Here is a 17,175-nt window from a genome sequence, read left to right as displayed (position 1 = left end):
TTACAATTGTGACTTACCATACAGTACCGATGAACATGTTATTTGTAGAGTTGTGCAAAACACAACACCTTACAGGTGGGCCTAGCACTATCGCACTGTAAACATTCCCGCGGGTTTCCCACCACATGTCATTTTATAAACAAAACGTTATAGTTTTATTTCTCACGTCTTATCTACACAACTCAAACATTTAAAGGCAATAATGAAACAAACTAAACATGACAACCAGAGTTCTGATGAACTCTAACCATTAAAGCTTTCAGTTTTTTTTCTGTATTGAGATGGAATGGTCCCCCCCAGAAGAATAGGGTTCAGGAAGTCAACCCCCACCTAAAAAAAGGCCCATCATACAAGTCATTTGTGTATTTGCTGTCTGGAGCTTATTTGCTAAAGATGAAACTTTGAGACCACACAACCCTGGAGTGGTCCCTGAAATAGAGATTTGAGCTGATCTATAAATATCCACAAGGCTAGCATGGCATCTCACTGTCCATTGAAAGCAGTTTTCAACAATACCCCTAATTGAATACTTAACTAAAGTACTGAAATAAAGGTTATGTACACACACACAAAAAAAAAGATTATCTGGATGGGTCAGCCAATCATAAAAAGAAAATGCATCACTTAAATATTTAAACTGGCACTGCCTGTGGGGTCAGAAGCGATAATGAGAACTATTTAGGGATGTTTTCTCTATCTACAGTGCCTTGCGAAAGTATTCGGCCCCCTTGAACTTTTCGACCTTTTGCCACATTTCAGGCTTCAAACATAAAGATATAAAACTGTAATTTTTTGTGAAGAATCAACAACAAATGGGACACAATCATGAAGTGGAACGAAATTTATTGGATATTTCAAACCTTTTTAACAAATAAAAAACTGAAAAATTGGGCGTGCAAAATTATTCAGCCCCCTTAAGTTAATACTTTGTTGCGTCACCTTTTGCTGCGATTACAGCTGTAAGTCGCTTGGGGTATGTCTCTATCAGTTTTGCACATCGAGAGACTGAAATCTTTGCTCATTCCTCCTTGCAAAACAGCTCGAGCTCAGTGAGGTTGGATGGAGAGCGTTTGTGAACAGCAGTTTTCAGTTCTTTCCACAGATTCTCGATTGGATTCAGGTCTGGACTTTGACTTGGCCATTCTAACACCTGGATATGTTTATTTGTGAACCATTCCATTGTAGATTTTGCTTTATGTTTTGGATCATTGTCTTGTTGGAAGACAAATCTCTGTCCCAGTCTCAGGTCTTTTGAAGACTCCATCAGGTTTTCTTCCAGAATGATCCTGTATTTGGCTCCATCCATCTTCCCATCAATTCTAACCATCTGCCCTGTCCATGCTGAAGAAAAGCAGGCCCAAACCATGATGCTGCCACCACCATGTTTGACAGTGGGGATGGTGTGTTCAGGGTGATGAGCTGTGTTGCTTTTACGCCAAACATTTTGCATTGTTGCCAAAAAGTTCGATTTTGGTTTCATCTGACCAGAGCACCTTCTTCCACATGTTTGGTGTGTCTCCCAGGTGGCTTGTGGCAAACTTTAAACGACACTTTTTATGGATATCTTTAAGAAATGGCTTTCTTCTTGCCACTCTTCCATAAAGGCCAGATTTGTGCAGTATACGACTGATTGTTGTCCTATGGACAGAGTCTCCCACCTCAGCTGTAGATCTCTGCAGTTAATCCAGAGTGATCATGGGCCTCTTGGCTGCATCTCTGATCAGTTTTCTCCTTGTATGAGCTGAAAGTTTAGAGGGACGGCCAGGTCTTCGTAGATTTGCAGTGGTCTGATACTCCATCCATTTCAATATTATCGCTTGCACAGGGCTCCTTGGGATGTTTAAGGCTTGGGAAATCTTTTTGTATCCAAATCCGGCTTTGAACTTCTCGACAACTGTATCTCGGACCTGCTTGGTGTGTCCCCTTTTTCAGTGTTTTATTTGTTAAAAAGGATTGAAATATCCAATGAATTTCATTCCACTTCATAATTGTGTCCTACTTGTTGTTGATTCTTCACAAAAAATTACAGTTTTATATCTTTATGTTTGAGGCCTGAAATGTGGAAAAGGTTGAAAAGTTCAAGGGGGCCAAATACTTTCGCAAGGCACTGTATCTCTGTGAATTGACCACCAGCTAGGTGGTGATGACTAGCTAGCTGACAGTCCCAGATGTCAACACTGCACTGATCTCAAAATCAACTTCAGTGATTTTAAGAACACCAGCTGTCTACCGTCACATATAGACTAGAGACAGCATGTGCAAACCAACATGGTTCAAAACCACCATTCCGAAGGAAGGAAAACTTCAAATAGCAAAAGAAATTTAAAATAAAATAAAAAGGAGTGGACCTCAAGAAGAACGCCAATGCTATTACAATAAAATGAGCCTGAATTAGAGAATGTGGGCAACTCATTTCAATGACCACCATGTATATAATGTTTCATCATTCCAGAGTTAATGCACAGATAATGACGGGTGGATAAAGGCACAGCTGACAATACATTGATTTTTGGTAGCAGGTGAAACACATCTGACAAGCAACCAAAAGGCTGCAAGATTAAAGTAGTGCATGTTTTAAGAAGGTTGTCTACCCTTTTTATTTGCCTGTTGCGGGAGACCAGGCGACATGGGCTTTAGATACCATACACGGTATGTGATATACCACCCCAGTATTCCGAAAACAGTTCCGAAGAACTTATGAGAAAATGCATGAAAATACACAGAAGTGCAACAAAACATGAAAACCCAGATGATTACTATGCTATTAAGGGAAATATATATTAGATCCAGAACAGTGTTACTGTTGACCTCCATCTCCACGTTAGCCATAGGCGCCATTTCTTCCGCAATGACGAGGGCAGAGTAAGACAGAATGAATGAGTGTCCCGAGATGTCAAAGCCATCCCACTGACCCCCAGCCTTCCTGCATCTGGAACTTGTATTGATTTCATTGTAAGGGACTTGACCCTTCACTTGAGATTCAGGCATGAGGCATGACGTGCCAGTGGCATCTTCGATGTAGAAGAAGGTCTCCGTGACGGTGTACCAAATGGCAGTGGCCACCACTAGTGAGCTCAGTCGCCGGAGAGCATATGTCCATTCCTTGTTGTAGGATGTGAGAAGAATGAATGGGGTCAATAGCATCAAGGTCCAGCCCCAGGACACTTTGACAAAATACCTGAAAATATATAGGAATGGGTGATTGCACTGACGAAAACAGTTGAAAACCAGGCTGCAAGGCCAGTTAACTACAGAGAAGACTGTGTGGCTTACATATGCCAGAATACAAGAGGAATTTTGTACAAGTAGCTAGTAGTGATTATTGACGCAAATCAGCTTGTCCTTGAAAGGATAAAAACTAAGGTGACGTTAACTTTTGTTATTTTAGTTAAATAACCGTTTAAAATATCGGCGGTCAGATATTTAGGTACGCTACACCCCAGTTAGTATCAACATAATGTTAATGTAACTGACATTGTCACTGTTGTCGATAGCAAGTTAGTAAGGACAGAAGCAACAGCAGTTGGCTAACTAGCTAACGTTAGCTATTTTCATTTGATAATGGCTAACACAACTACTTACGTATTGAGAAGATTTCTGCTGTTGCTAAAATATGTATCCGGTAAGAGATGTGTGTCTTTTACAATTGATCCCACTATTGAAATACCCAAAAAAATCCACGGCAATCTTTGACCGACCAACGGTATCCTCCAAAGTGCCTTACAATTGTTCACAATGACATCGACTACAGCCATGTTGATGTCGGGATACTATTGACCAGAATTATCCGGGTGAATGGATCCCTGGCGGGTCCCCATGTTGCGCATGCGTTGGATATCGCCCAATCACTATCCAGCAGCTGTCTCGAGCTTCTACAACTCAGTACGGCTCAGTGCTCACCTACCCTCACCTGTCTTCTTGATAGTATGTGGTTTATATGCAGATTTTGTTTTCAGTTATTTTAATTAATGTATATATATATATATATATATATACATATATATATATATATATATATATATATATATTAGCTTCGTGTCTTTCTGCCAGCTCAGTATTGTTTGCTTGCATTTTGGCTGAGCTCACTTCATAATGGTAGTGTTTCCCTTCTACGTGAAACATTGTTAGACTTAAATAATTGAATTCTAAATGTTATATAATATATATGCATCAGTGTAGTATCAGACGCAAACTGCATTTATATAGAGAATAAGATTTCAACCAGGTAAGTTCATCGTTTATTATTTTTCTATTTCTTAGTATATGATCTTTCTACATATTCTAGCATCTATGTTAGAATAATCTCTAATCTCTTTTTTTATGAGTGCACACCTACAGCCCCCCACACACCCACCAAGTTCTACTTTATTAATCACAAGACTGTATCAGCTTATAGCTGAAAACGTTTATCTATTTCTGCACAAGATCCTGATAAAAACCTTCGTCAAATTAATGGGTAATAACTTTTAAGCTAGAGAATTAGTTATCTGTTAGCTCTTGCAACCCTGATTTTTTAAGGCAGTGATTTTACATTAATTATGCCATTGCATTCAACATCAAACTAAGTAATAAACGTCCACCCAAGAGTCATCTAAGCTAACTATCCCGCAGAAGGTAGACTTGGTAGCGCTTGATCAGGTTGCTAAATTTCATTGACACTATACTGCCCATCACCCTCGGACTCACCAAAAAACGCACAAATGCTATTTTTTCTGTACGACCGAGTCCATTTTTGCACGCACGCTGTCATTAAAACTTGCCCAATTGTGCAGTAGGAAACCTATCCATCTGGCAACTGCGCTTAGTACACATTTGAATAGCTGTCAAAACCTGTCAAAACTCTGTTAAGATCACAAACCATCAGCTGAATAGGTGATTGGTCGATATCCGACGCAGGCGCAAAATGGGACGAGCCAAGGATCCAGAATAGCCCTCTCCGCATCATCTGGGACCAATGAGGAGATTTGGTACCTCGTGACATAAGCCTTTTCTAGCCAATGATCTCCGTGACCGTTGCATTTTGTATTATACATTGATTTGTTTCTAAAAGAAAATTAAAAATGCATATTTCACATTGCATGACATATCGCAGTTGCTTTATGACTAATGTAAAATGTTAGGAGAGAGGAACTTTATTTTTATGCACTTTTTCAAACACATTCAGCATTTTTAGAGAAAGATTTGAAAAATTACTATGACTATGGCAAAAACGAGTCATCTCATGGCCTCTAGGTGGCATTGTGCGCATTTGGATGTTCAATTTAAGAAATAATATTAATGGACTCTAAACGATTCGTACTTTCTAATTGATATGATACACTCATATAAGTTCAACAGTAGTAGCCTATATTTACACATTCTACACACCTGTAACCGACATATTATGATGAAACTGCTGAACAGCAAATGTTGCAATCTTTAAGCGATTTACAGATATACAGTTATGTAGATGTTTATTGATGTAGATGTTTATTGATGTTCATTGACAAATCAAAAAACAGTGATATCTACAAAGTACATCTAAGACAAGTGAAGTCGGTGTGGCGATTAAGATTAAACCCCGTTCTCTGACAGGGAATCGCATATTTGCATGGAACATGGACTGTTGGGCAGTGGCTCCTCATAGACATTCTGGATTTAAAGGGGAACAATTATACTTTTTGAAAATGTGTCCAGGTGCCTAAACCTCCCTCACTTTGTGTTGGACAGTCTAAGTATGCACCTCTGTTATTCATAGAGTGAACTTCTTTCAGTTGGTTGCTCAGTAAGACATATTTACAGGACATATGCAATAGTGCCCCTAGGCTGGAGCATCGGGACACTGAACATGGCAGCATAAAGCCGCTATCTAATCACGCATTTTCATCCCAGCTGACAGCTCACTGTTGTACTAATATGTACATGTTAAAATGTCTTTGTTGGGAACTAATTCCTTGTAAGTGATCCTTTAGGACTAGAAGAAGAAACTGTGTTTAAGCACAGCCTGGGGGTTAGTTAGGGTAGTTCCCCACGCTGCTCTGTATGCTAACACCATGGTCTTGTAATAGATGCAGTCTTTAACTGGAAGCCAGTGGAGTGTGCGGAGAAGTAGGACGACATAGGAGAGCTTGGGAAGGTTGAAAACCAAGTGGGCTGTGGCGTTCTGGATAAATTGCAGGGTTTCAATGGCCCAAACACAGAGCCCAACCAATTATAAATTGCAGTAGTTCAGAATTGTGGTTATTTTTAAGACTTGGACCACTTTCCATGTGAGTTGGGGTCCAACTCATTAAATGGGTATAAACCTGCGGGAGAGGTTTCCCACTTTGATGCTTCCCCAGAAGGACAGTATTTTGAGCAGTCACAGCCAGGGTTCTTTCCACGGTGGGAGGTGGACACAGTGGATATGACAACTGTACTGGACAGGTCTTAGAGTGGACAGGCTTGCGTCATCAGGAATAGCAAATCCATCATGTCAAGGTTTTGCTCGAGGTGTTGGTCAAGCACACAGGGAAAGCGGGTCGCCACCTTGCTGTTCAAAGGGGGGAAGGCAAGTTGAGAAATGCACAGCAGTGACACAAGAGACCGTGAGAGCCTAGTTACTTGGTGTAAAGGAAGAAGAGTAGAGGGCCTGACTGTTTAGCCTGACTGGTTAGCCTGACTTGTAGGCCTGACAGGTAAGCCTGACTGGTTAGCCTGACATGTACATCTGACTGGTAGCCTGACTGGTTAAACTGACTGGTTAGGGTCAAGGAGATATTCTGTGAAAAACGGAACACAAGAGTTGGTCTGGGACAGCACTCTAAAGAAAGAAAGGCCAAGGGATACTGGGTTGTTGGATTTGATGTCAGAGGGCTGTTGGATTCTTATGGGGGGGGGGGTAACTCTGGCCATCTTCAAGTCAGAAGGGGAGGCAGCTAGTGATCATGGATGAGGTAATGAGGGAAGTGAGGAATGGGAACATGTCTATAGAGATGGTCTGGAGAAAGGAGGAGGGAATGGGCTTGACAGGGCAGAGGGTCAGGTTACCGGACAATGGTTTCAGGATTTCATCTGAAGAGAGTTGGGGGAAAGCCTTAAATGCAAACTTAGTTGGTGTGTAAGTAACGAGTAGACCCAATAAGCTGAGTGAGTGAGGTGCACATGTTTTGACCCGACAAAATAATTTGCGAAGACCACTCACCCCTCCAATAAAGACACTTATTACCAAAACAATGACACATTGCCTTGTCCCTTGATTCTAGTAGATCTGTGTATTACTGCATAACGATCAAGTATAAAGACCGTCCCCTGACCTAACCTCATTAGACTGGCAACTCCTGTCCATGTCTTCACAACGTTAATCTTAAAGACCCAGCTAAACCTGAGATATCCTGATTCCTTTTGTAAAGGTGCAGCAGACATTATGTGCTACTACCAAATGCATTTTTGTCTTTTACAGTGCGGATGTGCTCTGTGTTATAGAGAAGTATCACACCTGTCCATTTAGCCAGTCAGAAACTAAAAACACAGGTCTGTACTGCCTCTGCCAAATATCCATGCTGAGGGCTTCTAATGTAGCAAGCAGAGTGAAGGCTAAGGGATGTCAAATATCATTTTTGTAAGGTTTATTTTATATTTCCTAAAGGTAAATACAGGAGCCATTTAGTGGTCAGGAATTATCTTTCCCATACGTTTGGCACTGCCGACACCCAAGGTCACCATGTGCTTTTGTATGCAAGGCCACAGCTTCATCCAGACCCAGACAGATGATGTCATGGCATGGCCAGGGGGTGGGATTGCCTCCAGCCTGATCGTCTGGTTTGGTGTTGTTTGTCCTCCCAGGCTTCAGTCTGACCCACTTCACAGCTTTTCTGAAGAAAGTTCTGGTCAGCAATGTTTCAACAGAGTTCCAAACAATAAATCACAGTCCAGACCTGGGTTCAGATTGTATATGATATCTGTTCAAATGCTAAATCTGTGCGTGTCTGAGCTTGCCTGTTGCAACGCAACAAATAAATAACTCGCAAATTTGCAAAGCCAGCTCACGTAGCACTCTAGGCCGGCTGAAGTAAAGGTTAAAAGTTATTTGGGCCCAGTTCATGCAAGTCTTAAACCCTGGTATCATTCATGTGTCTTGTTTTGGGCGATAGGCGAAACAAGCTGTTTAAGCTGTAGGGATTGTGTATGTGAAATGGATACATTAAAATACTGTGCAGTTTACAAGTTTGGAACTGTTTTATTGGTTCCATTGTTGTATAAGGCCAACTAAGTTATAGTTAAACTATTTGACATAATGTATTTGATGCAGATTTGGCACATATGATTGCCTAACATTATGTTTATTTGAAGCCCATTTCTATTGTGGCTTTCAACATTATTTACTTTCGGCCATCTTAACACACAGAGCACCAGCTAAATCTGTACTTGCAGTGCTGGGATTAGAAGTGTATTGTCTTCTCTAAAGGTTACATGCTACATAAACACACACAATAAACGTTCCAGAGGTAGACCCTGGTATTATTGTACCTTTGTAACACCTGTCAATCCATTTATTACGGCTATATACCTGTCAGAAAGTTTATGCATGAAAGCAACATTTCCTTGAATTCCTGTAAATTTCGTCAATGATTTAATTGTCACTGCCTCCCTCTGGCACTTTCTGTATCCCCAGCTGGTCCGGGAAAGCTCGGTGCTACATCACTGGGTAAATGTGTTTTCTGGCTACCAAAAGAAAGTTTGGACAAAGTTTGCTGACATGATAAACCAACGGCTCATTACAGCACACTGCAGCGACAGGAGAAGAGAAAGCCGTGCTCTTTTTTGTATGTATGCTAAATGACGTGCTTCACACAGAGATAGCTAGGCATTACTCCATCGTTTCCTGGGCTGCAGGGAAAACTACAGCTGTGCACCTCTTCCTCTTCATGTCTACAGATCCCCAAACAATTAGTAGTTATTCAACAGCCAAGTAGCCTGGGACTGGGGGAGAACAAAGACACATCCCTGCCAACTCCTCATATGCACAAAGTCAGGGAATGAGCCTGTTTGCAGAGGAGAACCTTATTTTCCACAAGGTTGGAGCAGCCTAAATTCCACACAAACCAACCAATTACACCACCGCCCAACATTTCCTGTTCCATCCCATTATGTTGCATCATTCATCTAAATCTTCCATGATGGTCCACTAGCCCTTGTCCTCCTCCTAGGCTACTTGTGGGCAGGTTTGATGGATCCATTTTATATTGCTGCTCAACGTTTTGCTTCTCCTTTGATGTATGAGGACAGAACTGGTAACTATGTGGCAAAACTGACATGGATGTGCTTGTTGCTAAATTTAAATGCTACGCCTGAGAAACCTCTGTTGTCAGTGGTCAACCCGGCACTCTACATGCTCACAATCATCCATCATTCATCCATCATTCATCCATTATTCATCCATCTTCCGTCGTAACCAACACCAAAGAAATTCCATTGATTCAACTCAAAAGATAACATTGTGGTTTTCAGGACTGTGTCACTGGAAAAGCCAATAATGTAAAGATCTAGGGCAGTAGCGAGTGGATCTTTAAGACACAGCCATGATGGATCAATAGATCTTTGTCTAGTATAAACATTATGGTTGGCACATTTGAGCCAGTATGTTTTCCCATTCAAAACGGTTCACTGATATAATGTCCTCTCTAATCTTGTTATTCTTAAATTTGGGTGGCTGGTAGCCTAGCCGTTAGTGCATGCGACCAGTAACCAAAAGGTTGCTGGATTGACTCCCTAAGTGTTCATTCTGATAAAAATCTGTTATTTTGTCCCTTAGCAAGGTAGTCAGTCCAAATAGCTTCTGGATCATTTCTGTCAATTCTGAGAAAATAAAGGTTTTTGACATGGTTTTGATTAATAATATTGAATTCAAAGCCTTTCCAAGCCTTTTATCGTTCTACAGAGATACCAACACTGCAAATCTATCAAGAGGTAAAACCACCAACAAAACGTTGTGGGTAAACCTTGACACAAAGTAGAGAAAGAAGCTTTCTCTTGACCTTCTATGCCTTCTGGAGCTTACACTGACTCTTTGAAGGAACTCATTGTGCTGGCCATTGCTGAGATATTTCTGAACTCTTTGAAGTTGGGGCATGTAGAGCAACTGAGTGATCAGGTTTTAAACGCATATGATATTTGCTTTAGTTCACATTTCTTTGTGTTGTATTCATTTTCCATCCTGAAGACGGAAAATGCAATTGTCATTGAGCAATGTTAGGTTTTAATGAGTGCAAGCTATACATATTTAGATTCAGTAACTGAAGAAAGACCTTGCTGGCTGAAAACATCTTGTGCACACCTGAGCTCAGAGAGGACACATATTCAGCTTTACAATATTTTGGTTTCTAAATGCCTTGGCTATGCAAAAATAGTTGGCAATTACACGCACACCTGTTTAAATGATACTAAGAGGATTCCCACACAAACGAAGCTCCCACACGTTGCTTTTGCCAGGCCAATGAAATGTGAAAGCCTTGGTCCTTATAGCATCAACACTGTAAACAAAGGATTATCTGAATGCTCCCTGTTCACTGACTGTGTCAAATTCCTTTCATGCCAACATGCTGTTAAGATGAACCACTGAAGCCAAGCTTGTTCCCATACAAATGTTTGGCATTAAGTCTGTTTTTGTTCAGATCCTACAGTCAGCCTCAATACAGTTGAATCAGTAAAATATGGTTGACTGATTACAACTAGGTTTTAGTTTATGTGCGTAACTGTAGGTTATACTTCACGTTGTGAAACGTCATTGTATTTATAGTATGCTTGCATTAAGGAATGTGGTTCCGATTGTCAATTTCACAGGAGTGCAAGATATTTGCATCTGAAGGGGATGAACATACACAATTATGACTTCTCATTGCATCCAAACACTGTAACTGGGCTAAGGAAATAGTTACAGAGATCCTGTCATTTCCCTATCTACTCAGTGTAAGAAAAATAGTTGTTGGAATGCTAAAGTTAAAGAGTGCGGGTCATGCTGTACAGTGACTTTTCACTTGTGGCAGGCCCTATGGATGGATGGAGCCTCCTCGAAGCGGAGAGATTCACGAAGGATTGTGCCGTGGCACAAATCCAGGGTATTTCCCATCCGTTAGACATTTACTTCACCATACATTCAGACGTTTGGGTGGTCATTGGCTAGGCACTGAGATGGTCTTTCCATTTGTGCAATTATTTTCATTTGTGCAATTATTTCCATTAGTAAAATTATCATCCATGTTTTTCCTCTCACACACGCATACACACGCAAACACACACACACACACACACACACAAACACACACACAGAGAAAGAGAAAAGTAATATCCTTGTCTGCATCAAAACCTTTGATCTGGCTCCTGAATAAACGCAAAAAATAAGAGTGCTTCAGCTTCACGGAGGATGCCAGTGTCTTTGCGATCTCTTTGACCCCAGGTTGCTGGCAGTGTTTTGCCAGTTGGTGCCATGTACCTTGGCAGGCTAGAGGTATAGCATATTATGGCAGAAGTTCTAGGAATATTTCTTCCTAGAATCCACCAGGACAGCTGGCGATTAACGCTGACTCCACACTGTCAGGGACTTTCAGAACAGGCCTGTTCATGCTTAATATGCATTCTTCTCTCTGTTGATTCCCAAAGGCATGCTGGTTATTTATGCAAACGTTTTATTGTGTTTTACTGAACAATTTGGGGATGGTTGGGCAGGTGCCAGTCCAATCAGTGCAGCTCGATTCTCACGGAGGGCAAGTATGAATATGTATACATTTGCTATTGTAATCTGCTGAATTACTTAAACATTGTACACGTAGAGGAACAGCCAAAACATGTGTTGAAAAATATCAAACATCAGACCTACCACTCAAATTAACACGCCCACAACCACAGATGAAAAGGAACATTTTCATAACCGCTTTTCCTTCTGAATAATATTTTCCCTCTTTAGATGGAAAGGTCTGATTGTTAACCTGTATGGAATGATAAAACACAAACATTGATGAAAAAAGCATCTTGATTATTCAGGGGTGTGCAAGACTCCACCACCTCCTGTAATTCTCCTGTCATGCATGGAGTATTGTTTTACCACATTTTAATTTTTACAGCCATTGTATAAATTCTGAATGTCAAACAACACTGGGTTAATTTGGTTTGTGTGTTCTCTGACCTTTTCCCATGTTTAAAGATGAATAAGGGAGTTTGGCCCTATCTTATACGCCTGGGAAACAGTCATGGGTGACATCTTATGTTCATAAGCTTATAATGAGTTAGATATATTGGAATATTAAATATCAAGGGAAAGACACTTCTTTGCTTATCTTTTGCAAAGGGTCCTATAATTTTGGACAGCACTGTAAGTATGTATAATCTAGGTAATAGATTGCTAAATACATTTCTTGAGTTTACTGGTGTTATTTTATTTTTTTCCAGAGCTTGGAATCTAGGCAGTGAATTGAAACAGTGTCTTTCCTGTGAAAGCTCACTCACCAATCAAATTGTTTTCTTGCCCCTGGTAAGAATGAAAAATACAATAATAGGAGTAGAAGAAGCAAGCAGAAGAAGAATTAACAAGAAAAAGACGAAGAGAAAGAAGACAGGAGGGCTTGTGTGCACGTCAGAGCGAGTTGGCCCAGTTAAATTTCCCTGCCACATCTGTCAAACGGTCTTGTTTGCTAAGCCTAGTGTTTAAGTGTGGATCGGCTGAGGTTCTCGTCTCCTAGCTGGCTGCTCGGCTCTGCTTTGCTGGACTCAGATCACTGATGAAGGTATGTTCCTGAATGAATTGGATGCACTACTCTTTCAGTGCATGGCATCGCTGTTTCAACTGAAAAGAGCACAATTCATTTTTCTGAGACATAGCAATATAAATGTGGATTTCCCATATTGTTGGTAACAAGCAGATGTTGTGTAACAGACAACTGTTCATGTTCTGAACTAGATTGTTAAATTAAACTAAAATTACATTAATCATAGATTTCTGTATTTTTCAGATATATATTATTGTATATGTGTAAGAACACAGTTTTTCCATATATATATATATATATATATATATATATATATGAGTAAGAATGAAAAATTACCTAAATGTACTTTTCAATATGAATGGATATGTGGACTACAGTATATTATTATCAGTTGTAATGACATTGTTTTAGCTGTATGGTTCAAGCCATGAATGCTGTGCTATATGAGACTTTACACTCCAGGTGTTACCAAAGAAATAGCTGTTCTAATCACATGGACAACCTAATTATAATAGCAATAAGGCATCTCATCAGGGTGTTGATGGTGTGTGTCCAATATTGCACAGATAAAGGCATTATGCAGTCACTCTTCATTGGATGGAACAGCAGCCTTTGGCCACGCAGCACACTCGCTCAGGCATTATTTTTTTAATAAGGTTTTCTTTAATAATATGGGCGGAATGTTACACTTTTATTCTCTGCCCAATGTGTTAACTTGATTCTGACTTCATTTAAAACATTTTATGTGTATTTAGTCATCCACTGATAGGTACGTTCATAGAGTTCAGATGGCACTTGGCAGAAGCATTGTCTCCAGTGGTTAGCCTTTCAAACGACTAGAATGCTTTAGCTTATAGCAATTTCTTTGTTTAAATGATTTTTTTCATTCAACATTCTTTCTCTCCCTGTTGAACAGAAGTCTACTAGGACCCAGTGCTGTCACAGCCCCATCCAGAGGGGAGATATGGGCTCTGCTTGTGCTCCGCTCCTCTTCTCCGCCATCTTGTGGTCAATGCCTTACACTGGCGCTACTGCTGTGCCGTCCTTATCCAAACCCAACCGGACAGACCTCCTCCACCTCTCCAGACCTGGGTTTGAGGCAGACCTGGATTCTGACTGGACTAACCTGAATATTACTGGCATCCACGCTCCTCGTGGCCGACGGAGGCGCGGCATCTCCTACAGAGAAATGAACAGCTTGTTGGATTATCACAACAGTGTCCGCTCCGAAGTCTTCCCACAAGCTGCCAATATGGAGATCATGGTGAGAGCAAGGGGCTGCTCCCCTGACACAAGCTAAAGTTGGACTTATTAACATTTCAGGAAATCTGAAACTTAACCTTTGTGTTCTTGTTTTGATTGTATACACACGTATACATAAATCAAGTAAGAACACTAAAATAAGTAAGAACACTAGAAGGATGATTGAGTGCATTCTGTAGCTTTCCTCATGGCAAGGACAGGGGAAAAGTAGATGCATGTATGACATTTTTTTCTTTGATTGTGGAGAGCATTTGAACAACCATTTTGTCTCTCTCCCCATTGTTTAGGTGTGGGACGAGAAACTGGCCAAATCGGCAGAATCCTGGGCCTCCCGCTGCATCTGGGATCACGGACCACCACAGACCATGAGATACATGGGCCAAAACCTGTCCATCCACTCCGGCAGGTGCTGCTGTGCCATCCCTCTTCTTTCTGTGTTATTGACTTGTTGTACAGTCGTTGCTTGTGTACTGTAAATATTGGGGATTTGGGGTTGAGATATGAAATATGGTGGCATAATGACAAACATAACGCTTATAACCCTTGTGCTAGGTATCGGTCAGTCATTGATCTGGTGAGGTCCTGGCATGATGAGAAACACTACTTCTCCTACCCTAACAGATGCAGTGGATCCGTGTGTTCTCACTATACACAGGTGTATGTCCTCAATACCACTTCACATGTATTAAGATGAACGCTTTTAGAGGGTCCCTGAAACTGACGGGGGAACCCTGTACGTTCTTCGAATAACCCCTAAGGTGAACGCTTTTAGAGGGTTCCTGAAACTGACGGGGGAACCCTGTACGTTCTTCGAATAACCCCTAAGGGACCCTCTAATAACCATTTTAAAGAACACATAAATCTTTGAGGGGGTAGCTTCTCCAGATTTGTGAATGTCTTTACATCCTATGAGGTTTTTCCCTGAAGAATGTATCAGGGTTCCCTCAGAGCTTCCCCCCAAAATCCTTGTTCTTTAAAACTGCATTGTGATGTGTACAATCACGGCCGTCTGTTTTGCAGGGGAAGGCACCGCGGCATAATTCATGTTCAGTAATATTTCATTAGTAAGACATTGGGGGACTGTGTGTGACTGATTCTTTTGACGAATCACGTTGGCCGAAACATTGCATCAGCATATTAGAACGTTGCATCCTCCTGTTCCAGATGGTGTGGGCCAATACCAATAGGATGGGATGCGCCATCAACAAATGCCCAAACATGAGCGTGTATGGAAGCTCCTGGAGGACAGCGGTCTTCCTGGTTTGTAACTATTCTATCAAGTGAGTACACAGAAAACCTATCCTGTTCTCCGAAAGAGCAAGCTGTCTTGTTACAATGAACAAAACAGAAGCCTGATAAACTCTGGATGGATACATGTTCTCATTGTACCGAAGGTCCTTTAATAATGTACAGAGACAGACAAGTTTTTTATGTCTTTATTGCTCTCGCAGGGGTAACTGGGTTGGAGAGGCTCCCTATAGAAGAGGCAAACCATGTTCTGCCTGCCCATCGAAATATGGAGGTGTGTGTAACAGAAACCAGTGTTCCTACAGCGATTCAAAACCCAAAGCCAGAAAACCCTATTAGAAACATACTATAACATTGCACAGCAGTCAAACTCTTTTAATTAATGGAAGAATAAGTAATTAAACATTTCTGGCGAGTGCTTTTGAACATTTAGAAATATGTTTCCCTCAAGAATACCTACTCAATCTCGCTTTTCCACTTGTTCATCGACCAAGAACATGTGCAAGAGGAGATTCAGTACATATTATAAAGACTTACAAATATTGAAAAGCACAAGCTCTGCTTTATTTCATAAAGTTGGAAATAACTAAAAAGTCCCAACGTCAGTACCACTATGTTTGATGCAGTATCTGTTGAATGACAGAGAAGTAATGCTTTGCCCCGTTGGTTATGATGATTATGCAAACAACCCTGATGTTATGCCAGTTGGGTTTAAAAGCTCTGTTTAGGGGCTGGACATAGTATATACAGAATCCAGCTCCTTAATGCTCAGAACACGAGTGTAGGCCTTTGACAATGAGTTAAATCCACAAACTGTTTGCACTACTTTTGGTTGATTCTTCAAGTAACTTTTTGTGATGCTATTTGTTTAGGAAAAAGTAAGCACTTTTATAATTCACTGTTAATTATTATTTTATTTGTATTGTTTACTTAATTTGTTTACTTTATATTTAGACACATGGATGATGTTGGTTATGTGTTGTGTCATAGACCAGTTGTTTTTTATAATTTGTAATTTACTTATATGAGCTCATAAATGGCCTGAAATTGATGTTATCGAGCATTCTCTGAATAAAAATAATTAATTTAAACTAAACTAGTGTTTTCATTAAACCTTACACAATATATTTATTTTTTTAACTGTTACCATGCTTTCTTCAGCCAATCCCATTTTACATTTACATAACATTTTAATGAATGTATTCCTAAACAAAACATGACAGCATAGACAACACGCCATGACTACTGGCTGTATTACGCATATTCTCTCAAATGGCCCTTGGTGTCTGTGCGTATTTAACTAGAAGGCCAATGGAGGCAAAGGGGTTCTGCTTTGTCTTGTTGTTCAGTTAACTGATCCTCCATATTCACCCAGAGAGAGGGTCTATCGCTGCCATAAAACTGCTCTAATGTGACTTTTATGGGCATAATTATGGGAACATTTGCATCAGTGGACCCTCCTGAAATGTAACTGGTTCACATCCATTAACAAATGTTCCCTTAACACAGTACACTACCATACAGGTTGGTTAACAGCCACTACTTGGACTTATCCCTATTTACATGTTCACGCTTATAACATGGTTAAGTCCATTCTGGGGCAGTTTACTATCTCATACACCAAAAGTGAAAGTTCCCACAAAGAAAGTAATGAACTATTTTGTAATATTATCAGTGTGAGAAGAGAGCGTATTGCCATCAACATAGATATTTGTATGAAGTTACATTTGTCCAGTGCATGTCTGTGCATTGCATAACGACAATGGATTGTTTTCATATCCAAAACATTACCTTGAAACTGAATTCACGATCTGAGGGCGTGAGGTGACACCTTCAGTAAATGCTCCACTCTTCTATCTCAATAAAGTCTCTCCTTCCGCCTGCCCTCTTCTTTGCCCTGGTTTTTCATAAAATAATTACTCATTGCTCCCTATTAAAATGTTGG

The 17,175-nt window shown here is 40.5% G+C and overlaps 2 protein-coding genes across 2 annotated transcripts; one reads left to right on the top strand and one right to left on the bottom strand.

Moving 5' to 3' along the window:
- Window positions 1-2,045: 2,045 nt before the first annotated feature.
- On the bottom strand, window positions 2,046-3,792 carry fitm2 (fat storage inducing transmembrane protein 2). The gene is made up of 2 exons (XM_010875203.2): window positions 3,583-3,792; window positions 2,046-3,178 (listed from the first exon to the last, which is right to left on the bottom strand). The coding sequence occupies exons 1-2, from the start codon at window positions 3,753-3,755 to the stop codon at window positions 2,575-2,577; spliced, it is 777 nt and encodes a 258-aa protein (XP_010873505.2). The 5' UTR covers window positions 3,756-3,792; the 3' UTR covers window positions 2,046-2,574.
- An 8,785-nt stretch (window positions 3,793-12,577) lies between these two features.
- On the top strand, window positions 12,578-16,959 carry r3hdml (R3H domain containing-like). The gene is made up of 6 exons (XM_010875198.3): window positions 12,578-12,737; window positions 13,636-13,983; window positions 14,270-14,388; window positions 14,535-14,637; window positions 15,147-15,262; window positions 15,434-16,959. The coding sequence occupies exons 1-6, from the start codon at window positions 12,732-12,734 to the stop codon at window positions 15,567-15,569; spliced, it is 828 nt and encodes a 275-aa protein (XP_010873500.1). The 5' UTR covers window positions 12,578-12,731; the 3' UTR covers window positions 15,570-16,959.
- Window positions 16,960-17,175: the final 216 nt, after the last annotated feature.

This window comes from Esox lucius, chromosome 12, assembly GCF_011004845.1.
Source record: "Esox lucius isolate fEsoLuc1 chromosome 12, fEsoLuc1.pri, whole genome shotgun sequence".
Taxonomy (NCBI): domain Eukaryota; kingdom Metazoa; phylum Chordata; class Actinopteri; order Esociformes; family Esocidae; genus Esox; species Esox lucius.
Note: the sequence above shows the minus strand (reverse complement) of the source record. Positions and strands in the feature narration are given on the sequence as shown.

Bases quoted from the DNA above. Each gene is read 5' to 3' on its own strand.
- fitm2 (XM_010875203.2), bottom strand. From the start codon at position 3,755: ATGGCTGTAGTCGATGTCATTGTGAACAATTGTAAGGCACTTTGGAGG. The intron at 3,179-3,582 runs GTAAGTAGTTGT...ATATATTTTCAG, and splicing joins AGCAGAAATCTTCTCAATAC to GTATTTTGTCAAAGTGTCCT.
- r3hdml (XM_010875198.3), top strand. The intron at 14,389-14,534 runs GTGCTGCTGTGC...CCCTTGTGCTAG, and splicing joins CTGTCCATCCACTCCGGCAG to GTATCGGTCAGTCATTGATC. The intron at 15,263-15,433 runs GTGAGTACACAG...TTGCTCTCGCAG, and splicing joins GTTTGTAACTATTCTATCAA to GGGTAACTGGGTTGGAGAGG.